The 27,450-nt window shown below is 34.3% G+C and overlaps 1 protein-coding gene across 27 annotated transcripts in view; it reads left to right on the forward strand.

The window, feature by feature from the left end:
* CDC42BPA (CDC42 binding protein kinase alpha) overlaps positions 1-27,450 on the forward strand; it is a 297,854-nt gene that overhangs the window by 231,077 nt on the left and 39,327 nt on the right. For 10 of the 27 annotated variants that reach the window (XM_086345010.1, XM_086345015.1, XM_086345016.1 and 7 more), the window contains 5 exons: positions 2,403-2,508; positions 2,916-3,064; positions 4,597-4,688; positions 7,054-7,130; positions 26,155-26,259. In XM_086345010.1, the coding sequence (XP_086201136.1) occupies positions 2,403-2,508; positions 2,916-3,064; positions 4,597-4,688; positions 7,054-7,130; positions 26,155-26,259 (529 nt within the window). Of the gene's footprint in view, positions 1-2,402; positions 2,509-2,915; positions 3,065-4,596; positions 4,689-7,053; positions 7,131-8,185; positions 8,234-18,784; positions 18,824-26,154; positions 26,260-27,450 lie in introns of all 27 variants that reach the window. The other 17 variants (XM_086345013.1, XM_086345018.1, XM_086345022.1 and 14 more) reach the window with 5 other exon arrangements.

The raw sequence follows: 27,450 nt of genomic DNA on the forward strand, positions 1-27,450 counted from the left end.
AATCATAAGTGAATAAACACTGTCTTTTTAAATAATCTTACCCAGTTGACTCATGTATTTTGATACTGATTTATCTGTAGAACCCTTATGTTAACTCAGCTTTAGCTTATGAATGTGACTATTCACTGCATATCTGAAGGAAAATGCCCAAATTGTGGAAGTTTGGTTGTGTTCCAAATAGTACAGTTAATGGTTCTTTAATATTTAATTGATATCCTTGTCATAAACTGCAGTTCTGAAGCAAAATCGCTATAATCTTTAACCTTGCTTATACATCAAACATTATGACTCTTCATTTGTAACTCCATCATTATGTAATCAAATTTGTAACTAAGATGTTAGTGAAAATGACTTTATAGAAGACAAAACTGATTTAGCCAAAGCCTGCAATCCTAGACCACTGATCTTTTCAAGTGATTGCATGATGAATTGAGATGGAATGGGAAGTGGTTCTAGTAAAGGAAAGAAGCTATAATTATGGACTGTCTGGAAAGGGTTAGTAGAAAGGATGAAGATGAAATTTTTCTGCATATTTCACATTCAAATGAAATATGCAGAAAAAATCAAGAATACAGGAAGTCAATCTGCATTAAAGCTGTTATTTAGAACTGGACTAATACATTAGATAACAAATTATTAAATACCTAATAGGCTAAAAGTAAAAGATATACTCACTGTTCTCAGGGTTCTAAACTATTTGAAAGTTAAGTATGATATTCTTTGCAAGCTTATAAACGTTAAAAGTCTCAGCTCTTTCTGGTTTTTTAATCTGGTGTATTAAAAAATGCTAACACAAGATTTTGGAAACTTGTCATATGCAGAATTGTAAATGTTTCCATTGGTCAAATTAACATTTTTAAAATAAAACAAACATGCTGTATATAAGACTTCATTTGAAGTCTTATGGTCTGATGGTCCTCTTACTCTGCTCCCTCTGCCTTTTCCTATGAAATATCTCTTTCATATGAAAAAAAAATTTTAAACCTTTTAGGGCAAGGAGACCTTGTTGCTCACCTTGTATTGGAACAGGGACCTTTCTTCTCAACCTAGATTCATCAGAAGACTTCATTCTTTCTCTTTGAAATGATACTACAAAAAGGCATTGAAGTAACAGACTGGCCCATAAAATTCATTTTTCAGATGTATCTCCTGAAAGTTTGGGGAAAATTGAACAAATGGGGAAGACATTATGGAAGAAGGATCTATAGGACTTAAATATAAATGAAGGGCAAGAAATGAGGAGGAATGAGTATTTCTGAAATTCTGAGTTGGAGAGATTGAGAAAAATGGTGATATCATTGAAGTGGGAAAGATCAGGAGAAGAAACAACTTTGGGGGAGAATGATATCAGTTTTAGTTGTTCTTTTGTTTGTTGGTGAGCCTGAGGTCATTCTCAGGTATCTTGAGTGGAGATTTCTAGTATGCTTTAGAAAAGACGACTTATAGGTTAAGATTAGAAATATGAATTTAGGAATTTAATTTCTGCTAAATATGGCCATTGAGGTAGAGTTTGTTTTGAATGGGAAAGAAAGATAATGGTGAGTGTGTATAGTATTACTAGAAGAGAGAAAAGACTAGTATAAAATAACCAGGAAAATGTTTTAATAATCAGGAAAGGATTTCAGTAATGAAACATTTATTTTCCTTTGTTTAAATTCACTCATATTATTTGAAACACTCCTCATTCATTCATTTTCATTCATGTGCAGTAATAGTTTGTAGTGATAAAACTGTATGTTCTAGGCAGCCTTCCCAGGTGGCACAGTGGTAAAGAATCCACCCACCAATGCAGGAGATGCAGGAGACACAGGTTCAATCCCTGAATCAGGAAGATCCTCTATAGTTGGAAGTGGCAACCTGCTCCACTATTCTTGCCTAGAAAATTCCATGGACAGGGAAGCCTGGCAGGCTACAATCCATGGGGTTGCAAAGAGTCAGACACGACTGAGCGATTAGAACACACTCATGTTCTATGCATTAGGCTGAAAATTCACATGTATTCTCATTTAGTTATAATAGTCCTTGAGGTAGGTGGTATTATTATTACCCCATCTTCTAACTGAGATAGCAGAGAGTTAGAGGTGGTAAATGACTTATGTAAAGTCATACAACTGATAAGCAGTGAGCTACAAATTGAACCTAGGTCTACTTAACTCAAGAATCAAGTTCTTAATCACTACTGATACATGTGCTGACTCCCAAACAATTCAGTAAAGCATTTCCTGCTTGTTGACAGATAGTAGTACTGTGGTAGACCTTTAAAAAATGATATTAAGAACATCTTTAAATTTCTGTCACTTTTCACTTATTTCTTAATGATGCTTTAAAATAATATACATCTCACTGAAGTTTTCTGTTTTACTCTGGTACTTGAGCTCTGTTTTAATTTGTATATATTCTAGGGTCAGTGATGAAAAGGATGCACGAGGGTATCTTCAAGCCTTAGCTTCTAAAATGACTGAAGAATTGGAAGCTTTAAGAAACTCCAGCTTGGGGACCCGAGCAACAGTAAGCTCTACCATTTAGCCAACAGGCTTATTATATTAGTTGGGGTGAAGGCTCAGAAAACACTGTAATGAATCTGAGTAATTATATCAGTTTTTCTAGTTTTTGCCTCCTGGAAAGTTTTTCATAAGAAATCATTCCAAGTTCCTCCAGTTTAAGAAATTATAATACATAGTTGCTTAGCTGTCATTTGTATGGCTAACCATTAATGGTAATAACCATGAAAAATAAATGTATTTATAATGAGTCTAGTTATTTCTGAATTTAATGAAAATGTATTTTCACAAGTAATAAATATATCTCTTTTATTCTGTAATTAGAGCAAGATAGTTCTTTTAAGTACTTTCAAAATTCACTTACATTACTGAACTTTAGAATAGAACTAAAAGCACAGTCATGTTGTCTCATAGGATATGCCCTGGAAAATGCGACGTTTTGCAAAACTGGATATGTCAGCCAGACTGGAGTTACAGTCAGCTCTGGATGCAGAAATAAGAGCCAAACAGGCCATCCAAGAAGAGCTGAATAAAGTTAAAGCATCTAACATCATAACAGAATGGTAAGACTCTATAGTCCCACTAGAGTGATTTCTGATTTGATCCAAAAGTATCTGGAGAGAAATTACATATTTAGTTTCCTACCTATCACTTTTTTTTTTTTAAATGATGACCACAAAAAAACTGTGAATGTGTGAAAATGAATTGATTCTTTTAGGCCTTTATGCAGTAATGGGACTTTAATACAGCTCTATTTCTATCTGACTTGTTCTTAAAGTGGAATTAATAGTATTAATATTCTATTATTTACTTTTCCCTTTTTTGTATAATTTAGTTCATTTTCAAATTTTATAGTATTAAATTCAAAATTATCTCTTGGTCAAGAATATTACATTAGTATAAAAATGTAGCATAGAGTCAGAACAAAATACAGTCATCTGTAATTTCTGGCCTCTACCATAGATTTTTTATAAATGAAGGTTCTAGTGATGATGAATTTCACAGTGGTATAATATATTTAAATTATAATTTTTTCTTACTATGTTTACAAAAAGTATATCCTCCACACTCTTCAAGACAGTTAGCTAATTAATATATTCCCTCCACTGTTATCACAGCAGTAGACCAAATCATACTCTGAATAAATGCTAAAAGGAAAATCATAATTGGATTGGTTCAAGAATAAGTCAGTGTAGGTGATATGGAGGAACAGTAGAAAGTTCATGTTACAAATCAAAATACAAATAGAAAAATCCATTCAGTGCTCAGAATACCTAAGGTTGCAAGGTCATTGAGTCACAAAAGGAAGTATAGGCCCATAAATTGTTTTTAATGGTATGAAGCCTTAGTCCTTAACTGCAGTCATTAATGTTTTTAATTATATCAGAGATGCCATGTATCTCTGATTGAATTGAATTATAAATTCCTCAGTTGAATTATAAATTCTTATTATAAGTCAATTATAAATTAAATATGCTTTACTCAAATGTGCTAGTGTGACACTGAAAATGGAAAAGAACTTTTTCTGGAGAATATGAATTGATCCCAACATGAAGAACTACTAAATGTCATTCTCTGTATTGTAATTTGGAGTTAGTGAGATCTTTCTTCTTAAGCTTAGGACATAAACTTCCACATTTGTTTATAAATCAGGAATACAAGTCAAACTGAAAATTATAAACTTAGTCTTATGGTTCTCTATGAAAGAAATTTAACAATTCTAAAGTTAATGTTTGATTTTATACATTTTTTTAATTTAATAATTTAGTTCATGTCTAGCAACTTTTTCAATAAAAGGCAAGATAATAAATACTTTAGGGTTTATAGGCCACATAGTTTCTGTCTACTCAGCTGTGCTGTTGAGTATGAGAGCAGCCACAGACAGCATATAAATGAATGAGCCCGAGTGTGTTCCAATAAATCTTTATTTGCACAAGAGTAGATGACAGGCTGGATTTGTCCTTCCTGCAGTGGTTTTCAGTTCCCTACATCATCATGACTGACATTTAAACCAAGTAAGTTCAACTACATACATGATGGCTCATTGACAAACAATATAAATAATCACATTTTTCCTTTTGTTCCCTTATTTAAGTAAACTAAAAGATTCAGAGAAGAAGAACTTGGAACTACTATCAGAAATCGAACAACTGATAAAGGACACTGAAGAGCTTAGATCTGAAAAGGGTATGAGAATGTGTTTTGCATCCATCAGGATGTAATGTTCTGTTACAAATACATTTTATTATAAAAGAATCAATTTAATGTGTAGGCAGAAGAATTCTTCACATGCATGAATATATGGTACACACGTGCACATATTTGGTAGATAAAGTCTCTGAGTTATTTTGTTTTATCTGATACACTGTTAAAGATTTCATAAGAGAAAACTCATTTTGCCATATATTCAACTGTTTTTCAGGGCCATGGACTATATCTTGAACAGTATTTTTGTGATTAGAAACATTTGTTCTTTTCATATACTTTATACTATTCTCAAATGTTGTAGAGGATTCGCTCTCCAGGTAGTTGAAGAAATAATGTAGAAATAACTAGATTAATCCAATATTAGAAAAGCAATTCAATGACAAAGAATTATTTTGACATCTTCTTCCATGTTTGACACTCGAATTGCTTGCCCTGTGGGACTTCTCAGAGTTTATTCCCATTTTCTTGAAAATATTACTTCAGCACGTTATAATGAATGTAAAAAGTAACTCAGAGTGCTTGGTAGCTTTATTACATGAACTTCAATTTTCTTTCCATCATGTGGGCATTAAGAATATGAAGATTTAATTTTTAAAAATTCAGAATGTTATTTTCTTAATGAAAGGATCTCTTATGTACAGTTTTTTTTTTGTATATTAATCATGTTATACATTACATCCCTAGTACTTATTATCTTATAATTGGAACTTTGTACCTTTTGACTACCTCTCAGTTAGGATCTCTTATGTACAGTTGTTAGAAATTCATTTTCCTGACAGTATTCCTGGCTAAATACTGACCTAATTAATTGGCTCTAAGTTGTACTTGTGTGCTGCCCTCTATTTCCCAGTCCTATGACACAGTGTGACAAAGCTGGTTGGGTCTCTCTATCTGCTTTTAAAACTGGAGGAAAGAGAGTAATCACAAAGGAGTTAACATGAAAAAAGCCATTAAAAGTAGTAGATGTTTAATAATTTTTTGTTATGAATGAGAAAGGAAGGAATCCAGAAAAAGTGAATTAGGAACTCAGATTAGAAATACAAGGCATCATGCTAAAATGAGAGTCAAGCTTAATTTTCATGTATGAAGAATGGAGGGAGCTGCATTATTTAGCGAGTAGAGGAAAAAGTATATAAGACATGGAGGACCTGTGGCCCAAAAAGCAATTTATATAGAAAAGAGAACAGTGAGGAGTATGACTTAACCAGTTGGCATTGATTGCCTCATTTTATAGTAGATCTAAATTTGCAAAAGAAGAAATTAAATGTATTACATTGCATGTTAGCCTCTGGCTTTTATTTGAATTTTGAGCATTGCAGAATAATAAAATTTCACTATGTTATAAAATAATGTTCTATTTAAATAATATGATGTAATATTTATATAATGAGGGCAAGGATTTTGTTTGTCTCTTTCTTTACTATTGTATCTCCAGTATCTAGACAGGGCTTGGCAAAAAACCCTCTCAGCAAATATTTATTGATGGAGCAAATTTCTGTACTGCCGTGTTCAGCAACCATGGGTTATTATTAGAGAGTAATTCAAAAAAGCACATAAATTGATACCAATTTAGTGGATCAGTTTAGTCCTAATGATATGGAGATCAGAGCGTGTATTGGTGTTTCTCCTTTTTCCTCCCTAGTATTTATCATTATATGTATATGATTAAGAATTATTTTGGAAATTATGCAGTTAGAATTAATACCATAGCCAAGAGATATGCATCAAATTTTTAAAAATTTATCTGAGAAAAGCTTAGGTTTAGAGTCCTCATTCTCCAGCCCTAGTTTTTCTCAGACAAACTTTTGTCATGCAATTTTTCAATAAAACAGTAGATGAAATCAGATTGAAGCCTGAGCAAAAGTTTATTCATAATTTAATAAGTTTAATTTATCACTGCATTTTTTAAATAAAAGGTTATTTGTATTGGTGTATACTATATATTTGATGAAAGTATTTCAATAAGGAAACCTTGTTTGGTGCTAAATTACCTTAGAAAAATCAGACCTAACCAGAGTCCTATTTTTAAAAAATTTCCCAAGTCTACCAAAAGATTTAATGTGCTTTTTATGGTATACTGTATAGGAGAAGAAATTCAAGAACTCAAGTAAGTCAAGAAACAAGTATTTCCTAGAGGTTGATGTAGTTTAACTATTGAGTGATAGTACAAGAAACACTAATGTATTTTAGTTTTTTTAATATGTGGAGTTAATAAAGTTAATTCGTTTTAAAATATGGTAGTTTGCGAGCAGCTTTTTAATATATTCAGACAGGAAAGGTCATCCATCCATGAAAATTAGTGTTAATTGTTCTAGTTTTAAGAAAAGTTGCTGCTGTCTTCTAGGTATAGAGCACCAAGACTCACAGCATTCTTTCTTGGCATTTTTGAATACGCCTACCGATGCTCTGGATCAATTTGAAGTAAGTATTAAACCTTTCAGATATCCCCTGTGGTCGATTTAAAATTTACTTTGTGATTTAAAATTTATTTGCAATAAAACTTTTATTGCATCCCATATAAGAGGACCTAGAATCTTATATAAACAAAAATGTATTATGAAAGAAATATATGTCCTGCAATATTATGGAAACTTTAATCATAAACTTTTCTTGTATTTAAGAGAAATCTAAGATCTAAATAAGAGGGTCATTGTAAGATTTAAAAGAAATTTCATCTCTTTCCCTGAGGAACACTAAGTTTAGAACCGATCCTAACTTTAAATAATTTTAACTTTTTATTCCTCCAAAGCAAAGAACCACAATAAAAAAAAGCAAGTGAAAACGTCAGAGCTCACAATAGGGCGATGCTGGTTCCAATTCCAAATCAATACAGTTGTTTAGAAGTATACCAAAGGAATGCTTTTTGTTCAAAGTATTGCATGTAGAGTTTATTTGGCACACTCCAGAATAGTGAGATAGTGACTGTATGACTGTCCTTCTTTGGTACTTAAATTTTTTGCTAGAAAAAAGCTTATGGTTGAACTTTTTAATCTCAGAAAAAATTTGTTAATAATTATATGTTAATCAACAGATAATTGTACATATCTGAGCAAGGCACTGTTGTAGTGCTGACAAAATCCACAAAGTCCTGCCCCTCAGGAACCTTACATTCTAGCGGGAACAGTTAGAAGGCAGAGATTCTGTTGTTTACCTTTAGTTATTACCTTTTAAAGTGCTTCCATTTAATTTAATTAGTAATGATTTGCCATGAGCTTCAATTTATTACACCTTGAGCACAGAATATGAATTGTATTTCGTTCTTTTGGGAAAGGGAAAAAAAGCACTCTTTAAAACGTACTTAATGAATTTCTAAGTTTCTTGAGAAACAATGACAATGACTGCTTTTCTCATTTATTTATTTGAATTAATGTCATTTGCCTTTCAATTGTTCTACAAAATTTTTGATTTATTATTTGTTCTTATTAAATTGCTTCATCCATATTTTCTATTTTTTTATTGCTGTATTCGTTAAATAGGATTCCTTTTCTTCTTCCTCATCTTCACTGATTGATTTTTTGGATGACGTAAGTCTTTGATTTTCAAACAAATGCATCCTTCAGTAAAAAAGATCAGTGAATTGATATGAAGAATTTACCTAGTAATGCAGTCAGTTTTAGAAATATCACACTTGATAATTTGTGAGCCAAAATGTGCTTCTTTCTTACCTTAAATACAACGAAGAGTTATCATTATTAAGTATAATAAAATAAAAATGTACTTTAAAAAAATGCATTGGCCATCAGAGAATCTCTGTAGTTCCATTCTTTGCAACAGTTCTGAAGACTGGAATGCTTATTTGATTATTGTCACTATATAGCTATATAGATATAAATAATTGCTCATTTTTGTTTTTCAAGGCAGTTTCTATTTCACATTTCCCTTTTCTTTCCAGCAGTTTGCTACTTGGTTTATGTGTTAGTTAAAAGCAAGCCTCTGGTGGTATAATAAAAAGTGACATTTTATTAACTCTTCCAATAGAGTTTATCATACATAACACAATAGTTGAGTGCAAATCGGTTTTTAATGCTGACAGAATCTCTCTTCTAATGTGAAAATGGATTTAGTTAACATATGCACTGTAAATTGACTGCATTATCATATTCTCTCCTAAATTAATTCTATAGATTTAATAATTTAGACGTTCCTAATGTATATTGTTCTCTTACAGAAATACCTGACATATACATTCTCTATTCTGCTTTAAATGGCACAGTAATTCTTGTTGTAAAGCATTGTATTTTCCTATTGAGCATTCTGTCTTTACAGAAATTAGGAAATAAAATGGGTTCAGATGCAAATGCAGTGCATATAACTTTTTTAAATCAGGGGAAACTCTTTTAATGTTTTATTTTGTGTGTTTTGTTAAATATAATTCTTACATTGAAAAGAGTATTAAGCATAATTTTTTACTAAAGAAAAATCCTGATCTATAGTTTTGAGTGTTTCTTTATTTCTTGAAATATGTATACCAAAATGTGCACCTTTTCATTCCAAATGGAAACTGTTTTACTACTCTTGAGATACATAATTATACTAGTTATGGTTTTTTAAAGTGTGATTAAAAAGAAAACTTTCTTGATATATAATAATATTTGATATTATAATCTAATGTATATTTTACTAAAATATTCAGTATGGTATTTCCATATAGGTAACATTCACCTTAAAAAGAATGGAAAGGAAATCTGAACAAATATTTTAATTGTTCTTTCTTCTAGAACACCATTTTCATTTTTCTTTCTAACAAACTCTTTTCTACATCCCTTTTTCTCTCACAAAAATCTCTGAATGTAAAGCGCAGGAGTAGTATGTATTTTGGTAAATAGATTAGCTCCTCTCAACAAAAGCACACTTCAGCCCCCTGCGGTCTCGTCTCTGCTCTCACATGCTGTCTGCCGCCACCACCCCGCTGCAGTGTCTAAGATTCCCACTGACACTCATGCTCCAGGAATATCCTTTCTTATCCTTCCCCCACTGTTACTCAGCATAGATTCATCGATTCAATTCAGTTCAATTCAGATCTAAATTGTAAAGCGTTACAAAGGAACTCCTATTATAAAGTAAGCAGGAGCTAAGTTCACAAAGACTGCCAAATCTTTTTGATTCAGGCTCCAGCTCTTTAAGGGCATGGTTTTTCCCTCATTTGCTTCCTAAGCACTTTCCTCTCCATTTATTGCTGAAGCACTTAAATTGATTCAAATCCTATCGCTGCCACTTTCTTGGTATATAATTTGGAGCAAGATATCTAACCTTTCTATGCATTGGTTTGCTTATTGGACAAACAGGGATAATAATAGTACTGATCTCATAAGCTTGTTTGCAAATTTAAAGTGACAATGTATTTAATGCCCTCAATGATATTGGTTATTATTTCATTACTCTTAATAGGCCAGTTCCCCTCCATTGCTGTGTTCTCTTTAGCTTCCTTTCGTGTTCACAATTTCAGTTTCACTTGAGTACTTTCTAAGCTCTTTAACACTCAGCCTTCCAGTCACCACCAATATGAATCACTATACTTTCCTCCTGTTGAATCGCATTACTATTGGAAATGATTTTTCGTGTCAGGATGAAGACTATCCGTAAGCTGCCATTAAAAAAATTTTTTTGTATTCTTAATTCATATTTTATGGCATAAACCTCTTATTTCTCCTCGTAGTTTGTAACTATGACTACCCTTCCCATCGTTATCATCCATTTCATCCTCAAGGTCATAATAGAATAATGGTATTCAGTCTTTGGCATGCTTAGGTTCAGCATCGAAGGTATTTAGTATTAATATATAAAACTCAGGTTTCTTGACTTCCTTATTACTCTTAAATGCTTGGATTCTTACAGATGAATATAAATCTTGATTGTTCTGTGTGCCCAAACCAGTTAGGCTGTTGTGCATCTTGTTTATAATATGTGACTGCCCTCTGTTACTAGGTAGACTCTATTAACTAACCCATAGAAACATCCTCTGCTCATTCTTTTCTGTTTTCTGTCTCATTGCTATAGAAAAGAAAAATATTGTGCTGAAGACTTAAAATTGAATTGCAGCTGGAATTTGTAGGTATAGGAGGGAATATGGTTAGTTTTAAGCAAAATTGTACAAGTGCTGTTTTCTTTTGTGCCCACACATCATGGACCTTCTCCTGGTAACCTGGTGCCCTCATGCTGCCCTCCGACTTTTCAGTGCTTTACTAGCAGTGCTTCCCCTCCTCCAAAATTGCCTTCTGGCTTTATCCTTCACCCCCCGACACACAGGCCTGTCAACACTATAATCATTTTACACAAAATAGTATGCCTAATCACTTTCCTATCTCTAGTTTTTCCTCAGTATGTTTTGTCTGTTATTCAAAATTCAGATAAATGCTGGAATTTGTGGCAGTCTTGGAAGACGTTTGGAACAAGTTGCTTACCTTTTAAGTTACACTGTTTAGACAGCTCTTAACAGAAGAGAAAGAGCATTTGTAACACCAGTCTTTCCTTCCCTCTGATTCAGACAAAGCAGAATACATTCTCCACACTCTACTTCTGAAACTCAAAGGAGCTTAGGCATTTGGACTTTTCTACATGTAGAATAACAGACTTTTGAAGGAGAAAAGAACCCTAGAAAATCTTGAGCCCACTGATTTTAATTGTTATATACCACAGCACTCTCACTAATAGATAGGTATGTTGGTATTGTTTAGTCGGTAGGTCGTGTCTGACTCTGCGATGCCAGGGACTATAGCCTGCCAGGCTCCTCTATCCATGGGATTTCCTAGGTAAGAATACTGGTGTGGTTTGTCATTTTCCTTTTCCAGGGGATCTTCTTGATTCAAAGATCAAACCTGCATCTCCTGCCTTATATTTTTTTAATTGGAGACTAATTACAGTATTGTAGTGGTTTTTGGTATACATTGACATGAATCAGCCATGGGTATACATGTGTTCCCCATCCTGAACCCTGCTCCCACCTCCCTCCCCATCCCATCCCTCAGGGTCATCCCAGTACACTGGCCCTGAGCACCCTGTCTCTTGCATCGAACCTGGACTGGCGATCAGTTTCACATATGATAGTATACGTGTTTCAGTGCTATTCTCTCAAATCATCCCACCGTTGCCTTCTCCCACAGAGTCCAGAAGTCTCTTCTTTACATCTGTGTCTCTTTTGCTGTCTCACATATAGGGTCATCGTTGCCATCTTTCTAAATTCCATATATATGCATTAATATACTGTATTGGTGTTTTTCTTTCTGACTTACTTTACTCTGTATAACAGGCTCCAGTTTCATCCACCTCATTAGAACTGATTAAAATGCATTCTTTTTAACGGCTGAGTAATATTCCGTTGTGTATATGTACCATAGCTTTCTTATCCATTCATCTACCAATGGAAATCTAGGTTGCTTCCATGTCCTAGCTATAGTAAACACTATATCAACACTATAACCTTTAGCCCAGTGATTTTAGTCATTATATACCACACTGTTTCCCCATCTGTTTCCCTCCTAGTAGTGACAGTGACTAGGATTCTCAGTCTCAGGAGTAATAGGGAAGTGTTGATAAAGGGGTTATAGTGCTGTGATGAACACTAGAGTACACATGTCTCTTTCAATTCTGGTTTCCTTGGTGTGTATCCCCAGCAGTGGGATTGCTGGGTCGTATGGCAGTTCTATTTCCAGTTTTTTTAAGGAATCTCCACACTGTTCTCCATAGTGGCTGTACTAGTTTGCATTCCCACCAACAGTGTAAGAGGGTTCCACTGAGCCATCTGGGAAGCCCAATAGATATGTTCAGTTCAGTTCAGTCGCTCAGTTGTGTCCAACTCTTTGCGACCCCATGAATTGCAGCACGCCAGGCCTCCCTGTCCATCACCAACTTCCGGAGTTCACTCAGACTCACGTCCATCGAGTCGGTCATGCCATCCAGCCATCTCATCCTCTGTCGTCCCCTTCTCCTCTTGCCCCCAATCCCTCCCAGCATCAGAGTCTTTTTTAATGAGTCAACTCTTCACATGAGGTGGCCAAAGTACTGGAGTTTCAGCTTTAGCATCAGTCCTTCCAAAGAACACCCAGAAGTGATCTCCTTTAGGATGGACTAGTTGGATCTCCTTGCAGTCCAAGGGACTCTCAAGAGTCTTCTCCAACACCACAGTTCAAAAGCACGAATTCTTCAGTGCTCAGCTTTCTTCACAGTCCAACTCTCACGTCCGTACATGACCACTGGAAAAACCACAGCCTTGACTAGACGAACCTTTGTTGGCAAAGTAATATCTCTGCTTTTGAATGTGCTATCTAGGTTGGTCATAACTTTCCTTCCAAGGAGTAAGCGTCTTTTAATTTCATGGCTGCAGTGATTTTGGAGCCCAGAAAAATAAAGTCTGACACTGTTTCCCCATCTATTTCCCCCCTACTAGTGACAGTGACTAGGATTCTCAGTCTTAGGAGTAATAGGGAAGTGTTGATAAATGGATTATGTGTGGCATTCTTTAGGACAGAAAAAAGGGAGGTGAGTTAATTTAGAAAGAAACTGAGGCATTTTGATAAGTAGTCTCTTCGGTAAGGCATTCCCATATGAGCCAGTTAGACAGCAGTCAAACAAACACCAGGATCCCTTCTGCTGTGGAAATTATTTACTCTTTTACCCTCATCTTTCCTCTCAGCCCCACTTGCCCAATTGTAGACTGCCTGAGATACTCCATATCAGGTCCAGCCTCATCTCTAGGTTACAGGTGGGGAGCAGTGGAGCTCACCAGCTCGAATTTTCCCCCCATCTGTTCCCTTTGTTCCCATGGTAGCAGATCAAGGAATCGTTTCAGACTAAGCTTACAGAAACTTCCCATTATGTTCAACTCATTTTCTCCTTTTCAAGTGAACCCCCAAAATACTTGACTTTATTAAAGGAGTACTAAGTACAGTTGTATAAAAGTATATGCTAGGTAAATTTTGAGTTTTATTAAATTACAGGTCTGTTCTCTGTTCATGTAGGCGAAATTCACAGATGTGGAAATTGCCCACTTATCTGGCAAATGAGAATGTACCATCTTGCTCTTTGGAGGTTGTCTTACTCTAGTGTACTGAGGAAAAAAGTTAATCAAGGAATTAATGCTCTAGAATATAAAGGTCAGACATAAAGGAATAAAGATAAAACATTTAGTCCAATTGTCTAGTACTCCTAATGTGTTTTTTTCTTGCATTCTGGCATATTAAGAGAAGAGTAGCCTGAAAGTATTGGCAAGCTGAATTCTACTGTTGGTTTTGGCCTCCTATAGAAGCTTATTAAGGTGTCCCAAAATATGTAATTTCATTCCTGACTCCCTAGTAGGTTCCTTCATGTATGTTTTGCTTTTTAACATTGTTCTCCCCGCATCTTTTCTCATATTCTGTCATAAGCAGCCACAGAAATCTGCAACTTGGCAACTTGGGTTAACTGATTCTGGGAAAAGTTGATCACACATGAGAATCAATGAGAGATGAAATTCTGAAACATGCATTGTAAAGAGTTTTTAATCCTATGACTCAAGCTAGGCCTAGATCCTTCTAAGAAATAATGAAATTTCTATAATTTCCTCCTTTAATTCTTGTTTTTTGAAAACTTCCACATATTAAGTCCAACCTGACTTGAAATTCTTACATTTCAGAAGATTGTCACGTGTAATCTTCTCTATTTTAGGCAGCATGTTATATTATATATTATATATAATATATTATATCAATAATGTATTTGGGTAACTAGAGGGAAACAGTCATGACTATGTAGTCTTTTATCTCTTCGTTTTTTTTTTAATTAAATAAGACCTCTGAAATACATTAACTGAAACCTTAGAATCTATTAGCCAAACTCTGTGTCCATAAGATAAATTACTTCTTTTCGTTTCTGCTCATGCTTACTCCCATAATCAGCCTTAACATTCTGGTGGCAATCTATAGATCTAGATATAAAATGGTATATGATTGCACACTTAAGAAAATGTACTGGTTTCCAGTGCTTGCTATGAGACCCAATTTCAGTGTTTTTAGAAAACCATGGTATGTGTGGGTATGTTCAAGAGGTTTAAGAGTGTGTGTGTTTTCCTCTAATTGTACCATCAGGAAAGTGTAACTTGCCATTTTCTATTGAAAATATAAAAATGGTCTGATTTCTCCGTAGCCACTTGGGGAAGAACATTATTACAATGGTGATTTAGTATCACTGTTAGCTTGGAAAACCTCTTGTCCTTCATATGCAAAGATAGTTTTGAGAGACATTTTGACTTGTTTTGCATATAATGGCAATATAATTTGAGCTATTCCGTGTTCTTTCTCATGATTTTAACATAATCTGGACTTTCAGAATACGTATAGCCAATATGTAAGGGTTTCTCTATGTTCAATATTTTAGCACTTTTTACGTGTGTGGTACTCTGCTGTGCACAGTGGTAGATACTAAGATAAATCAGACATAGAAGTAGACCTCAAATACTTATTATTAGAAAAAATAAATACACTGTTATGTACTATGCGAAGTAGAAAATGGTGAATGCCATAGGAAATATTTAGGTTAAATATCATATAATTTCAGAAGGATTTATTCAATATTTATTAAGAATTTTTAAGTTTACAAGTTTTATGCTAAGCATAATACAGTATTGTCTGCCCTTAAGGATCTGATCTGATGGAAAAGACATCTAAATAATTATAACACCCATGGAAGAAGTACAGTAATAAAAGATACAGACTGCATATCATGGGAGTAGAAAGGAGATATTAAGGAGCTTATATTTAATCAGTCCCATATGTAATATTTATTAAAAGTCTTAACAGAGGAGAAAGGTGGCCAGCTTCCTTTTGGACAAGTTAAATATGAGGTACCCGAGGGACATGCACATGGAAATGTTCGACAGATAGTTTTCTAGATGAGTCAACAGCTTAAGGAAAAGGAGTGAGCAGGAACTGGCAGGACAAATTTGGGAATGATCAACATAGTTGAAACTAGATTGAGATCTGCCAGGGAGGGATTGTATTGCTGCTGCTGCTGCTGCTGGGTTTTGGACTGTGAATTTTAATTCATTGTAACTAGATTCAAACCCTTTATTAATCAAAATAGCAACCATTACAATCAACACATTTTTACCAATGAGAAATAAGTTTTTATTCCTGTAGCATAAAAATCCATGGTTCTGGGTTGAATGAACTCTTGGGGAAGCATTTTCTGCCTCCTGCTGGTGGTGGAAGCATTTTCCCTATTAAAAAATTGTCGAGATGCTTGAAGAAGTGGTAGTCGGTTGACAAGATGTCAGGTGAATATGGCAGATGAGGCAAAAGTTTGTAGCCCAATCTGCTCAGCTTTTGGAGTGTTGGTTGTGCAATGTGCTGTCAGGCATTGTCATGGAGAAGAATTGGGCGCATTCTGTTGACCAGTTCTGGCTGCAGGCATTGCAGTTTTCAATGCATCTCATCAATTTGCCTCAATTTGCCGAGCCTACTTCTCAGATGTAATGGTTTCGCCAGGATTCAGAAAGCTGTAGTGGATCAGATGGGCAGCAAAACACCAAAAACTAACCATGACCTCCTTTTGGTGCAAGTTTGGCTTTGGGAAGTGCTTTGGAACTTCTTCTTGGTCCAACCACTGAGCTGGTCATTGCTGGTTTCACATAGAATCCACATTTCGTCACACATCACAATTCGATTGAGAAATGGTTCATTTTTGTTGCATAGAATACAATGACAGTTTCTCTATTTTCGGTCAGCTCCTGAGGCACCCATTTGTAGAGCATTTTCACTCTTTCCCATTTGCTGCAAATGCTGAATGACCATAGAATGGTTGATGTTGAGTTCTTAGGCAACTTCTTGTGTAGTTGTAAGAGGATCAGCTTTGATGACGGCTCTCAGTTGGTCATTGTCAACTTCAATGGCTGGTCACTACACTCCTCATCTTCAAGACTCTCGTCTCCTTTGCAAAACTTCTTGAAGCACCCCTGCACTGTATGTTCTTCAGCAGTTCTTGGGCCAAATGCGTTGTTGATGTTGTGAGTCGTCTCCACTGCATTACAACCCATTTTGAACTCGAATTAAAAAAAAAAAATCACTCGAGTGTACTTTTTGTCTAATGTCATTTCTGTAGTCTAAAATAAATACAAAATAAACAGCGTGTAATAAGTCATTAGCAAAAAAATAAATAAAGCAAGAAATGTGCTTTAAAATGATATATAGCATAACCACATTTATTTAAGAATATATTCCAGTATCAAATGGCAAAGTTCAGCAATGCAAAACTGCAGTTACTTTTGCACCAACCTAGTAGCAAAAGAAAAGTGATGAGTAAGAACACAAACCCAGGATCTCTCACATTGAGAAGGGTGGAGGAATAGGACTCCACGTAAGAGGAGGAGCAGTGGTCACAGGGGATGACTCAGGAAAGTGTTGCATCACAAAAACTAAGGGAGTACAGTTTTAAGAGGGAACAGTTAGCAGCCTCAGGTTCAGCCAAGATGTCTGGTACCATCAGACAAACAGGAGACCCTAATCCTCACAGTATTTCACTAGAGCAGTCACAGCAGAAGCCAGATGGAGAAGTGATTGAGAGGCTCAGAAGTAGAGGCAGTGATTGTATACCATTTTGCGGAGTCTGACTATGAAGGTTTGAATCCTACCTCTGCCACTTACCAGTTTTTTGACCTGTTGCAAGTTAATCTGTTTTCTTCATGTTTAAAATGGAGATTGTAATACCTTATATTAATTCTTCTATGAGGATTCTGAAAGTTAATATATGTAAAGTTCTTTGAAAAGTACCTGTATATGTTTTACATGTGATAGATGTTAGCTATTATCATTATTAAGGAAGAGAGAGGAGAGATTAAATGTTTGCTAGAGAAAGGGCTGGTGGTTGAGTTATTAATGTTTGATTGTTTGGTTTTGGGGAGTATGGAGGGAGACAGGTACTTCCTGTTAGTAGCTGAAGGACTATAACTTGGTTTGAACCTGAGACTTTAGCTTTTACTATAATGGAAGGCTGTCTGGACCAAGAAGAACCTGTTTAGAAATCTGTAGACTTTCTAATCCTAGTTTGCTGTTAACTCTTGGGTTACAGTGTTTGTCACCTACCGTTCCAATTTCCTACAGAAAGAAATAATAATTCCTGTTTACCAAGCTGCCAGTTATTGTACAAGTAAAACTGATAATCTTGAATGATGTTTCTTATCCTTGAGGTTTTCTCTCAAATCTTCTGTAACTCCTGTAGACTCAGTTTATAAATTCACTTCTCTAGGTACCCATAAAAATCTTGTACATGCCCCTCCAGGTTCCCAAAAAACTTTGTACATGCCCTTATTACATCATTCGTCACATTGTTGGTGGTGTGATGCTCCCCCACCAGTCTGTGAAATGCAGTGCTCTCTATCAAGTGCCTGGCATATTATAAACCCTCAATAAACATCAGGTTGAATTGATTTTAGAAAAATGAGTGGATCTGATACATATTTGGAAGCTCTATTGCTTGAGAATCACAAATTTCAAAAACTTTAAAAATATTTCTATGTAATTGTCTACTTATTGTTACCTTTTCTGAATTACTTAATTGTTTAATGTCAGAAAGGCAAAGGTCCTTCTTTTGATTAAGCCTAATGTCTAGTCAGGATGGACGATATTGTTGAAGTAGCTTTTTGTGTTAATTCAACATCAGTAATTCTAAAGGCCTAATTTAGCGCTTACCATTGAAAAGGGTAAGAATTTGGTAGTAAATGCCTGAAGCAAAACTAGTTAATTAAATGCTTCGTTTAAATGCTAACTAGCACTAAATCAGAGTTATTCAGATCCTTTTTGTACTCTTATTTCAAGTTGCCACCACCAACCTTTCCAGAAAAGAGATTGGCCTTCACTTGATGGATCATTACTTGGTGGGTGACTGTGCAAGGTCCAGTGAAAACTTGATTACCACTCTTAGATGGAGCCTGAACAACTTTCTTTACTTTCCTGTCTTCCAGTTTTTTCTGAAAATGCCTGTACTTTCAACCTATCAGAACTATGTCTTTATATGTATGTTTATATACTTTGTCTGTTAATACAGTATTAGTCATTGAGAGTCATGTGTGTAAATATTTGTAACGTAGTATTCTCCTTTCTTTGTTGAAGCGCTCTCCATCCTGTACTCCAGCTAGCAAAGGCAGACGTGTAAGAGACTACTGCACTTGTGTGCCCATCCCGATGCCCTCTACCTTCTCATTTATCCTTTTTGCCTGTGGTTGCAGTACATGCTAATGTTTTTGTGGTGTATTACATTTATTGCATGCTTTGTGCTGCTGCTCTTGCTACTGCTACTCTGCTTTTCTGTATTTTCTTTTTTTGTTGTTGTTTTTTGGCTTTGGCCGCAAAGCTTTAGGAATGTTCATATAAATTTCTATAACCAAAATACTAAAATTGTAAAGTATCTTTTTTATTTTGATGGGGTGAAAAAGTGATCCTAAAGTATGCTCCCTAAATTGGCCACATACAAAGTAAATGAATTTCTGAATAATCCAGTGTAAGCAGTTATGTAGAGATTCATAGAGATTTTAATTATGTAGAAAGAAAGCTTGATAATTCACATTATGCAAGATTCAAAAAAGATTTGGGATAAAGTATGGATCTGACTGATTATAATTTTTATAAATCAATTCTGGAGAAGTCTTTGATAGATTTTTTAGCATAGTTCAAAGCTATATTCCCAAATACCTTGTATTTAGAGATTTGAGGCAGTGATGTTGATAATCATTTATATTCTAAGATATTTCCAAGATTGAAAAAAACATTTATAGCTTTCTTTATATATGTATTGATTACAAGCTATAACCATCTTCCTGTGCTAAACCCAATCCAGTGTTTCTCAACCTGAAATGGGCAAGCCACTAACTCTATGCTGTAAGGTTCTGATATGTCCTGAATGGGGAGTCTGTTTGTGAAAAGGTCTCAAATTTTTCTAAACCAGCCTCCACCCCAACACCAATATACACACTTTCAGACTCACTAGTTGAAAAGATAGCTGACACGGTTTGTTCTGGTTTTCATAGGTAATGTAAATAACAACATTCAAAAGGAAAATCTATGATTGATACAAATTTCAAACTTTCTCTTGTCAGCTTCATGATTTTTGGTGTTGATCAGCACCTTCAATCCATAATTTTGGACTGGGAAAGTTCTAAAGGGAATTATCTGGTTTATGGAGGGCATGGGAAACAGTGGGTCTCTCCACAAGCAGTGGTCTGCCTGTGGAGAGACCCACTGCTTCGTGTGCTCTTATCTTCAGGTGTGATGGACAGTTGATTGTAAAATAAACATGATTAACCCTAGCATAGCGTATGTTTTCAAGCTACTGTTTAATAATGAATAAGCAGTTCAGATCCAATGGTATGGCAAGTAGAACTGCGACTTCAACTGATACCTCATTTATTAAAGAAGTTGATGAAAAGATTGCTGGTTAACTGACTTATTGATTATTTTTATATTTGGGTATTTGGATTTGTCCAATCTGAATATATGTTAATTAGAAGGAAAGACCAAAATGTTGTGTGCTGAGTTATATTTGGTTCAAATAATTAGTCTGTGGATTGACTGCTTTATTAACTGTTTGGTTTTGAATAAGGTTATCCTTCAGAGAGATTTTCTTTTTCTGGTTAAATTTATCATTACTTATGTTTCTTGCCTTGTAGATCTCTGCCCACACAGAATATTTTTGTGAATCTTTAAATAAGGAAAAAATTTTGAGGGAAATAGCTGTTATAAGGCCCCTGCTATTTAGTTTATATTTTAATCTATAGGATATAATTAAGTCACACTTTACTAGAGCCTATTGGCTTATAATTACATATGGTTTTTTACAATGCAGATGTGATAGGTGTGGTAATTTCCTTTCCAGTCTTCCTTTAATTTTTCCTTATTGAATATTTGACAGATAAGAAATCAGGTAATGTCTATGAGGGAGATGATTAAAGAGTTACCAATTATTCAACAATTAAATAGAAACAGAATAATGAGTAACCTTCATAGTCCCTGGAAACATCCATGAAAGCAGCAGGACATGAATAGTTACCACTTCCAACAGTGACCTTGAATCTAACTGTGGCATACAGTTCTTATGTCACATACTGTGTTTTTAGACAAGAAATACATGATATTTTCATAAATTTAAAATTCTTTAAGTGACTGAAATGTTATATTTCCCATGTGCTCTAAAGCTTCATTTATAATCTAGATATTTATATACTTTTTATGTGGTTTAGTTTAATTAATAATAGTATAAAAAAGATTTGTTATTAATGTCTGAATACAGATAATTATGGAAAGTTTTATAATGTTTTCATTAATAGTGAGAAACACTGAATATCTTTTGGATTATTCCTTTAGAAATTAAAGCAGAGACTGTAAATAGCCAACATGTGGCTGGGCTTTATTCTGTGTTTTCTTAGAACATGTGTAAATTCTCCAGAGTAGATATTCAAATGAATAAGCTGAAAATAATTTAAGGAGAAAATTTTCATAAAGAGAAACAAGTTACATCATTTGTAACTAGTAAGATTACATTTACAGGTCATAAGCTTCAGTAATTTATTATTTGTTTTAGAATGATAGAATGATAAAATATATTTACTGTTATCTAAATGACATGCAGTACTGGTTTTTAAATCATAAAGTGAAAGTGAAGTTGCTCAGTTGTGTCCGACTCTTGGTGACCCCATGGACTATAGCCCATCAGGCTTCTCCATCCATGAAATTTTCCAGGCAACAATACTGGAGTGGGTTGCTATTTCCTTCTCCAGGGGATCTTCCTGTCCCAGGGATCAAACCCGGGTCTCCCGCATTGCGGGCAGATGCTTTTACCATCTGAGCCACCAGGGAAGCCCTTTAAATCATAAGCACAATTAAAAGAAATAACTACTCCAGTGAAAGCTTGAGGTTACATGTTTCTGAATAGTAAAAATTGGGTTACTTTCCTCTTTGTTTTTAAAATACTTCCAGCTACGGGATAAAGAAAATTGATGAAAATTTGGATTTTTTTCCCATTAACTTTGAGTTTTATATTTACCAATACAGAACAATGTATTAGATGCAAGCTATTTTTAAATCTCTTATCAAATTCATATCAAGTCTTGGTATCGTTTTCTTTTAAAACTAGGTTTCTTCGGTGAATGTTTTGCTACTTGTTCAAACCTATAATTATTTTTGGAGTAGAAAGGACCCATTAATACATATTCAAGAAAGTCATTTTTGATCTTTTTATTATTTATAAGAAGGCCATATTGCATAATTTGAGAAAATCTGGAATAGTGGGTCATCTAAAAATCAGATCTGAGCCAAAGCGGAAAAAATTTTCTATTTCACCATGCTGTTCTAAAAACACATTTTATGGGTTATTCATTAGAGAAGTCCTAATAAATTCAGGAAACATTATGGACTTTTTACATGACATTTTTATGCATTGTGAATAATATGCTGATATTAGGCTTTTCTGCTTTTTTTTCCCCAAGCAGTAGAGCATTAAGTAAAAGTGACATTAAAGTATGGTAAATATTTCTAATACTTACTCATCAGAATAACTCCTTAAAGTATGTTTACTTAGAAAAAAGAATCAGTTAATCAAAAAATAGAAAAAGAATTGCTTTTACTACTGCTTTTACTGAGAAAGAGGTTTCTCAGTAGATCACAGCTTATAAAATATTGAGTGAATTGCTTATTATTGTTAGTGTGTTAGTTGCTCAGTCGTGTCCGACTCTTTGCGACCGCATGGACTGTAGCCCACCAGGCTCCTCTGTCCATGAAATTCTTCAGGCAAGAATACTGGAGTGGGTTACCGTGCCCTCCCTTCTCCAAGGGATCTTCCCAACCCAGGGATTGAACCAAGATAGCTTATACTATTCAGTTAAGATCTGTTTCCAAGATCTTCCTTTGGATTATATCACAATATACTGTCCAATTAATATAAACTATTTATTGTTCCTTATTATTTTCCCCCTTTTATCGTTCTTTCTATAATCATAAACTCAATTATCAATTTAAGATATCTCTGCTATGATATTTTGGTATATCATATTTATTAGCTTTTCCTGCATTATTAAGTCATTGTTTACATTTAATGCTATAATTATTTTTATAACACAAAGAATTTTTAACTTCCTTAGTTTTAATATAATATTAATTATATTTGTTTCAAAGGTAAAAGTAGCTAATATGCTATTAATTGCTTTGCTGTCATATTATACCTAAATCATTGCCAATTAATTATTAAAATTAGTTTTAGGCTATCTATAAATCCTGGCATATAATCATTGAGTATTCTGAAAGTTTAGTAAAATTAATTGCCTTTAGTAGTTAGAATAAGCCATTTATTATAAAGGCATTGGTAGCATGTAATTATAGATAAAATTAATAACATCTTAAAAGCATAATTGTGTTGGGGTTAACATTTTGCTGAAGGGAATATGTAAGCAGTATTGTATTTTTCTTGTTAATGGTAACTCTTTTGAGATGTCGTTTACACTGGTAGTAATCCAGAAAGGAAAGAAAATATTAAAACCTATTAATCTAATTAGATGTTAGCTTTTATTAGTCTTTTAAAAGACCTGGGAAGTGTTTTTTTTAAGTTTGATATTCAACATTTTTTTGCCATGAGTTTATTCATTTTTACCAAACTTTTGTGTCCTTGTTTTTATGAGAAACACACTTGGAAAATAAAGTGGTAATTTTTAAACTTCACTTATATATGCATGTTTTTTGTTAAATCACAGTATCATTGTAAATGGCATAGTTCACCTCTTTAATTTGGTCAGTTAATGCCATTTCAAAATATTATTTCAGTATTTCTTACTTTGAATTTTGTTAAACAAAATTAACTTGATTTTGTTTAATCTCTGGAATTTATTTTTACTTTAAGAGCATAAAGCTCCAAAAAGTTAGTGTGGAAATTTTCATTATTCTATTTTACTGTATTTAGGATGAGTTATTTTTAAAATTTTAATGTTTTCCACTCCTGAATAACCAGTTTTGATCTCTTTCAACTAGGAAAATAATTTTAAAATCTGTTCTCATTTCTGTTGTTTTTTCATTTTATTGATGAGCAAAAATGTGTTAGGAGAAAAAGATTTATAAATGACAATAATTCTTCGGAAGGGCCAAGAGGTATGTGCTTAAAGCCTCAATCATTCCTTAAGAGTCACTGATTTATGTAATTATGGATTAAGCTGTGATCATGTTTTTCTTTTTCCTTTGCCAATATTAAACTGTCATAATGTCACATATGTTAGTAAATATTTTAGCTACCAACTTGATTTTTAGATTTGACAGTTGTCATGATGTGAACCTCTCATTAGAACACATATGGCTTAAAGTGGTATATCCCAATTTTAGCACAAGAAAGTATATAAAACAGTGTGTCCACATTCTGTCAGCTTGTGTCCCTATGGCACAAAGTGCCGGCCTGCTTTAAAGTTTCAGCCAGTACTACTAGAAGCACCAGTCTCTTACCTTTCTCATTTTTGAAGAGTTTTAAAGTAATTGGACCCAGAGGAACAAAGCCACTATATTAGCTATATTAAATTTTCTTCTCCCAGAAAATTTTTATGGTCTTAACTCACTGTCTTATTTTAAAATCTATTTCAACCTAAACAGAACCAAATTGTTTTCTGAATTCTCTTTATCACCTTTTTTTAAACAGCATTATCCTTCACATAGGAACTTCTGATTTTATGTCTTTTAAGCTGTGAGCTAAAGGCTTCTGCGTGACAGGTCAGAAGCTTACATTTTCTTAAAATAATCCAATTTTTTCAAGTAGCAAATCCTCTATTTGGACACTTCTTTGAAACTTTATGAGATCATTAACTCTTGATTATTTGAATCAGTTTTAAAATTCTTATTAAATTTTAAATTTAAGTCGTCTTCATTGTAAAATGTATCAGTATTGCTTTGCTTATCAATTCCATTTTAATTGAACCCACTCACCCATAAACTTTTTATCAGCTTGCAGTTTATATAATCTTAGGGAAACCAGAAGGAGATTTTTAGAAAATAAAAGACTTTTTTGCCTTATTCCCAACCTAGGGTCATATTTCAGATTAACAGGTAAGATGGATAACTTTCTCCATGGCTGTCCTTTAGTGAAATTGTGAGCTAGGCAAAATTTGTCTGGAGTGCCATTTGCTTCCTTACTGTCTGATCCTGGTCAAAGTTCCTTGTCAGCCTCCATGATCTCTAAATTGTTTTGAATGTGTCTGCTATGGAGGTTTCTTGGTACAACGAAGAGTACTGAGTTTGGAGTCAAGAGATGAAATTTGGGCCTGGCTTCCCCACCTTTAAGTCATACTAGTTTTATGGAATTATCTACATCTCACACACTGAGCTAACATACAGCTGGGATGTGTCAGTTCAGTAGTTCAGTTTTTAAAATATGAAGTATTCTCCTAGCTGTTAGTACATGGCTGCTACTCCAAGTCCCCTGGGTGCCCTTCCTGGGATCCTTCCTCTCCCCACCTCTCCCTAACCCTACAGCTAAAGGTTTAAGGCCCAGCTGGTGGCCATCTTAGTTGGCCCCCCCAAAGTCTTCCCTTGTAATTTGCCAGAATACCTGCCCATGCCCACTACCAAGGGAGGCCACATGTGGGCACCAGCAGAGGGCTGCTCCGGACTGGCCAGCCAGCTAGCCAGTCCCTGAAATAGGAACCATAATAATAACAAAGAAATTTTTTTAAAAACCTTGTTAGTATATATTTAAAATCCTTAAGCTGATTGCTCTTATTGATCCGTAATAAATGATGATTTATAGCAAATACTAATCTAAGCATTGTTCTTGCTGTACAACATGTTTGAAACCAGTTTCCTAATCCTCCCAAGTCATCTTCATTGCCTTTCATTTAAAAAACCCAATCCTGGTAATTCTGAAAATTGCAAAACTGAATATATCATCAATCAGTGTGCTCCATAGGACTGTTTATGCTAAATTTTAACCCAAAGTGTCTTCAGCTACTAAAAATACTTGGTTAAAAGGGTGCAACTGAATATAAGTGTGAATATTTCTACTGCTGCAAAATAAAAAGAGGATTTAATTTAGTGACAAAGCTGACAAGTTAGTTTCTTTTCCTTTCAACTAATGCCTTACAGCAAACCAAGTTTCATTCTTACCAAGGACAAAATTATTCCTAATCTGCAGAACATATTTCTGTTAAGTACTCTGCATTTATTTCACTTGTATGATTTATTTTGTGAAATACAAGTAAAGAACATACAGTAGCTCAAAGTAACAGATGAGTGGTGAAGACTGGAGCATTTTGTTAACTGTTGTTATCTTAACCTTTCTTTAAAGCTAGTGGTTATGAGGCTGTATAATGACACATCCCTGTTGTGAATATTCAGAGTGAAGTTTGTTATTCTCCTTTCTTGAGACTGTTGCCATGATCATGCCTTGAAGAAATTTACTAAGAGCTGCACATTGTTTAAAAGTGATGTCTTGGGTTTTTGTTTTTCCTGACTTATTTTCCTAGACTGATCCCGTTGAGAACACATATGTACGGAATCCGAACGTCAAGTTTTACATCCAGTCAAGGTCCACCTCTCCTTCCACATCTAGTGAAGCTGAGCCAGTTAAGGTGCCTCATTGGAGCAGTCTTGCTCCTCAACTTTTCACTTGTGTCAGGAAAGAGGGACTTGCAAAAACAAGTGAAATCTGACTCTCCTCCTTTTAACAAATGTTTTGTGTAATAAATCACAGCATATTGGAGATCATTACATTTGACTGATAATATAGATAGGATTGTAAAACTGAAGTAAATAATGGTCCCCCCAATTTTAAGTAGAGAGCTATATTGAACAGAGGACAGAGTTATGTGAATTTTGGAATTATAAAAACTATAGATACATGGCAATGTCAGGTGCCATTCTCATATTTTAATTCTAATAAATCTAATGAAGATACGACATAACTGTTCCTTCATAAGCAGAACTTAAAACTGCCACTGCTGGCAACTCAATAGTTTATTATAAGTATTAATCAGCAGTAGGTATGCAACTAAATCATGCCTTTAATAATGCAAAAATAGTGTATTTGCACCTTAAGTAAGTAAATGATTTTAAACAGCCAATTAGTCAATTTTTCTCAACAGAGATCTTTTTCTCAACAAGTCAAAAGGATATATTATTCCTCAGTTAATGCCGTCCTGACTCAGATCTAGTTCTGATTATTTACTCAAGCATGATAGTTCTGACATAGCTCCTTTGCCTCCCACTTGGTCTTCAGAGCTGTGTCTGGCATTCCAGGTGAAGCAGAGAGTCCCCTTTGGAAAGCTGTCTGAAGTGAAGTTTGAGGTGTAGTCAGATTCTAACTTGATTTTTTTCCAACCCCGTGGTGTATACTACCTCAGACAGGTTAAGTTGATGACACCATCTGATTTTTTAGATTATCATTGTTTTAATATTTTGAGTTCATGCATTTTTATTTTAATGTTAAAATATTTCAAGCATACAGAAAATAATATTAGAACCACCCACATAACCACCATCCACACATTTAAGATGTGTAAACATTTTGCTCCAAAATTTGTATTAAAAAGAAAATATTCCAGACAGTTGAAACATCCTACCCTATACCATTACCCCTCCCCTTTCCCAGGCATATCTGAATAACCTGAAATCGAGGTACTCCTTTTCTTCCTTACTTTTACATGTTTATTTCATTTGTATTCATAAACAATAATATAATAGTGTTTGTTGTATATTTAAATTTTACACAGAGGTTATCTGCATCATATAAAGATACATGTCCACTTCGTTCATTCATTGTA

This window comes from Bos grunniens, chromosome 16, assembly GCF_055505025.1.
Source record: "Bos grunniens cultivar Pamir isolate PY7600 chromosome 16, Bosgru_T2T1.0, whole genome shotgun sequence".
NCBI lineage: Eukaryota > Metazoa > Chordata > Mammalia > Artiodactyla > Bovidae > Bos > Bos grunniens.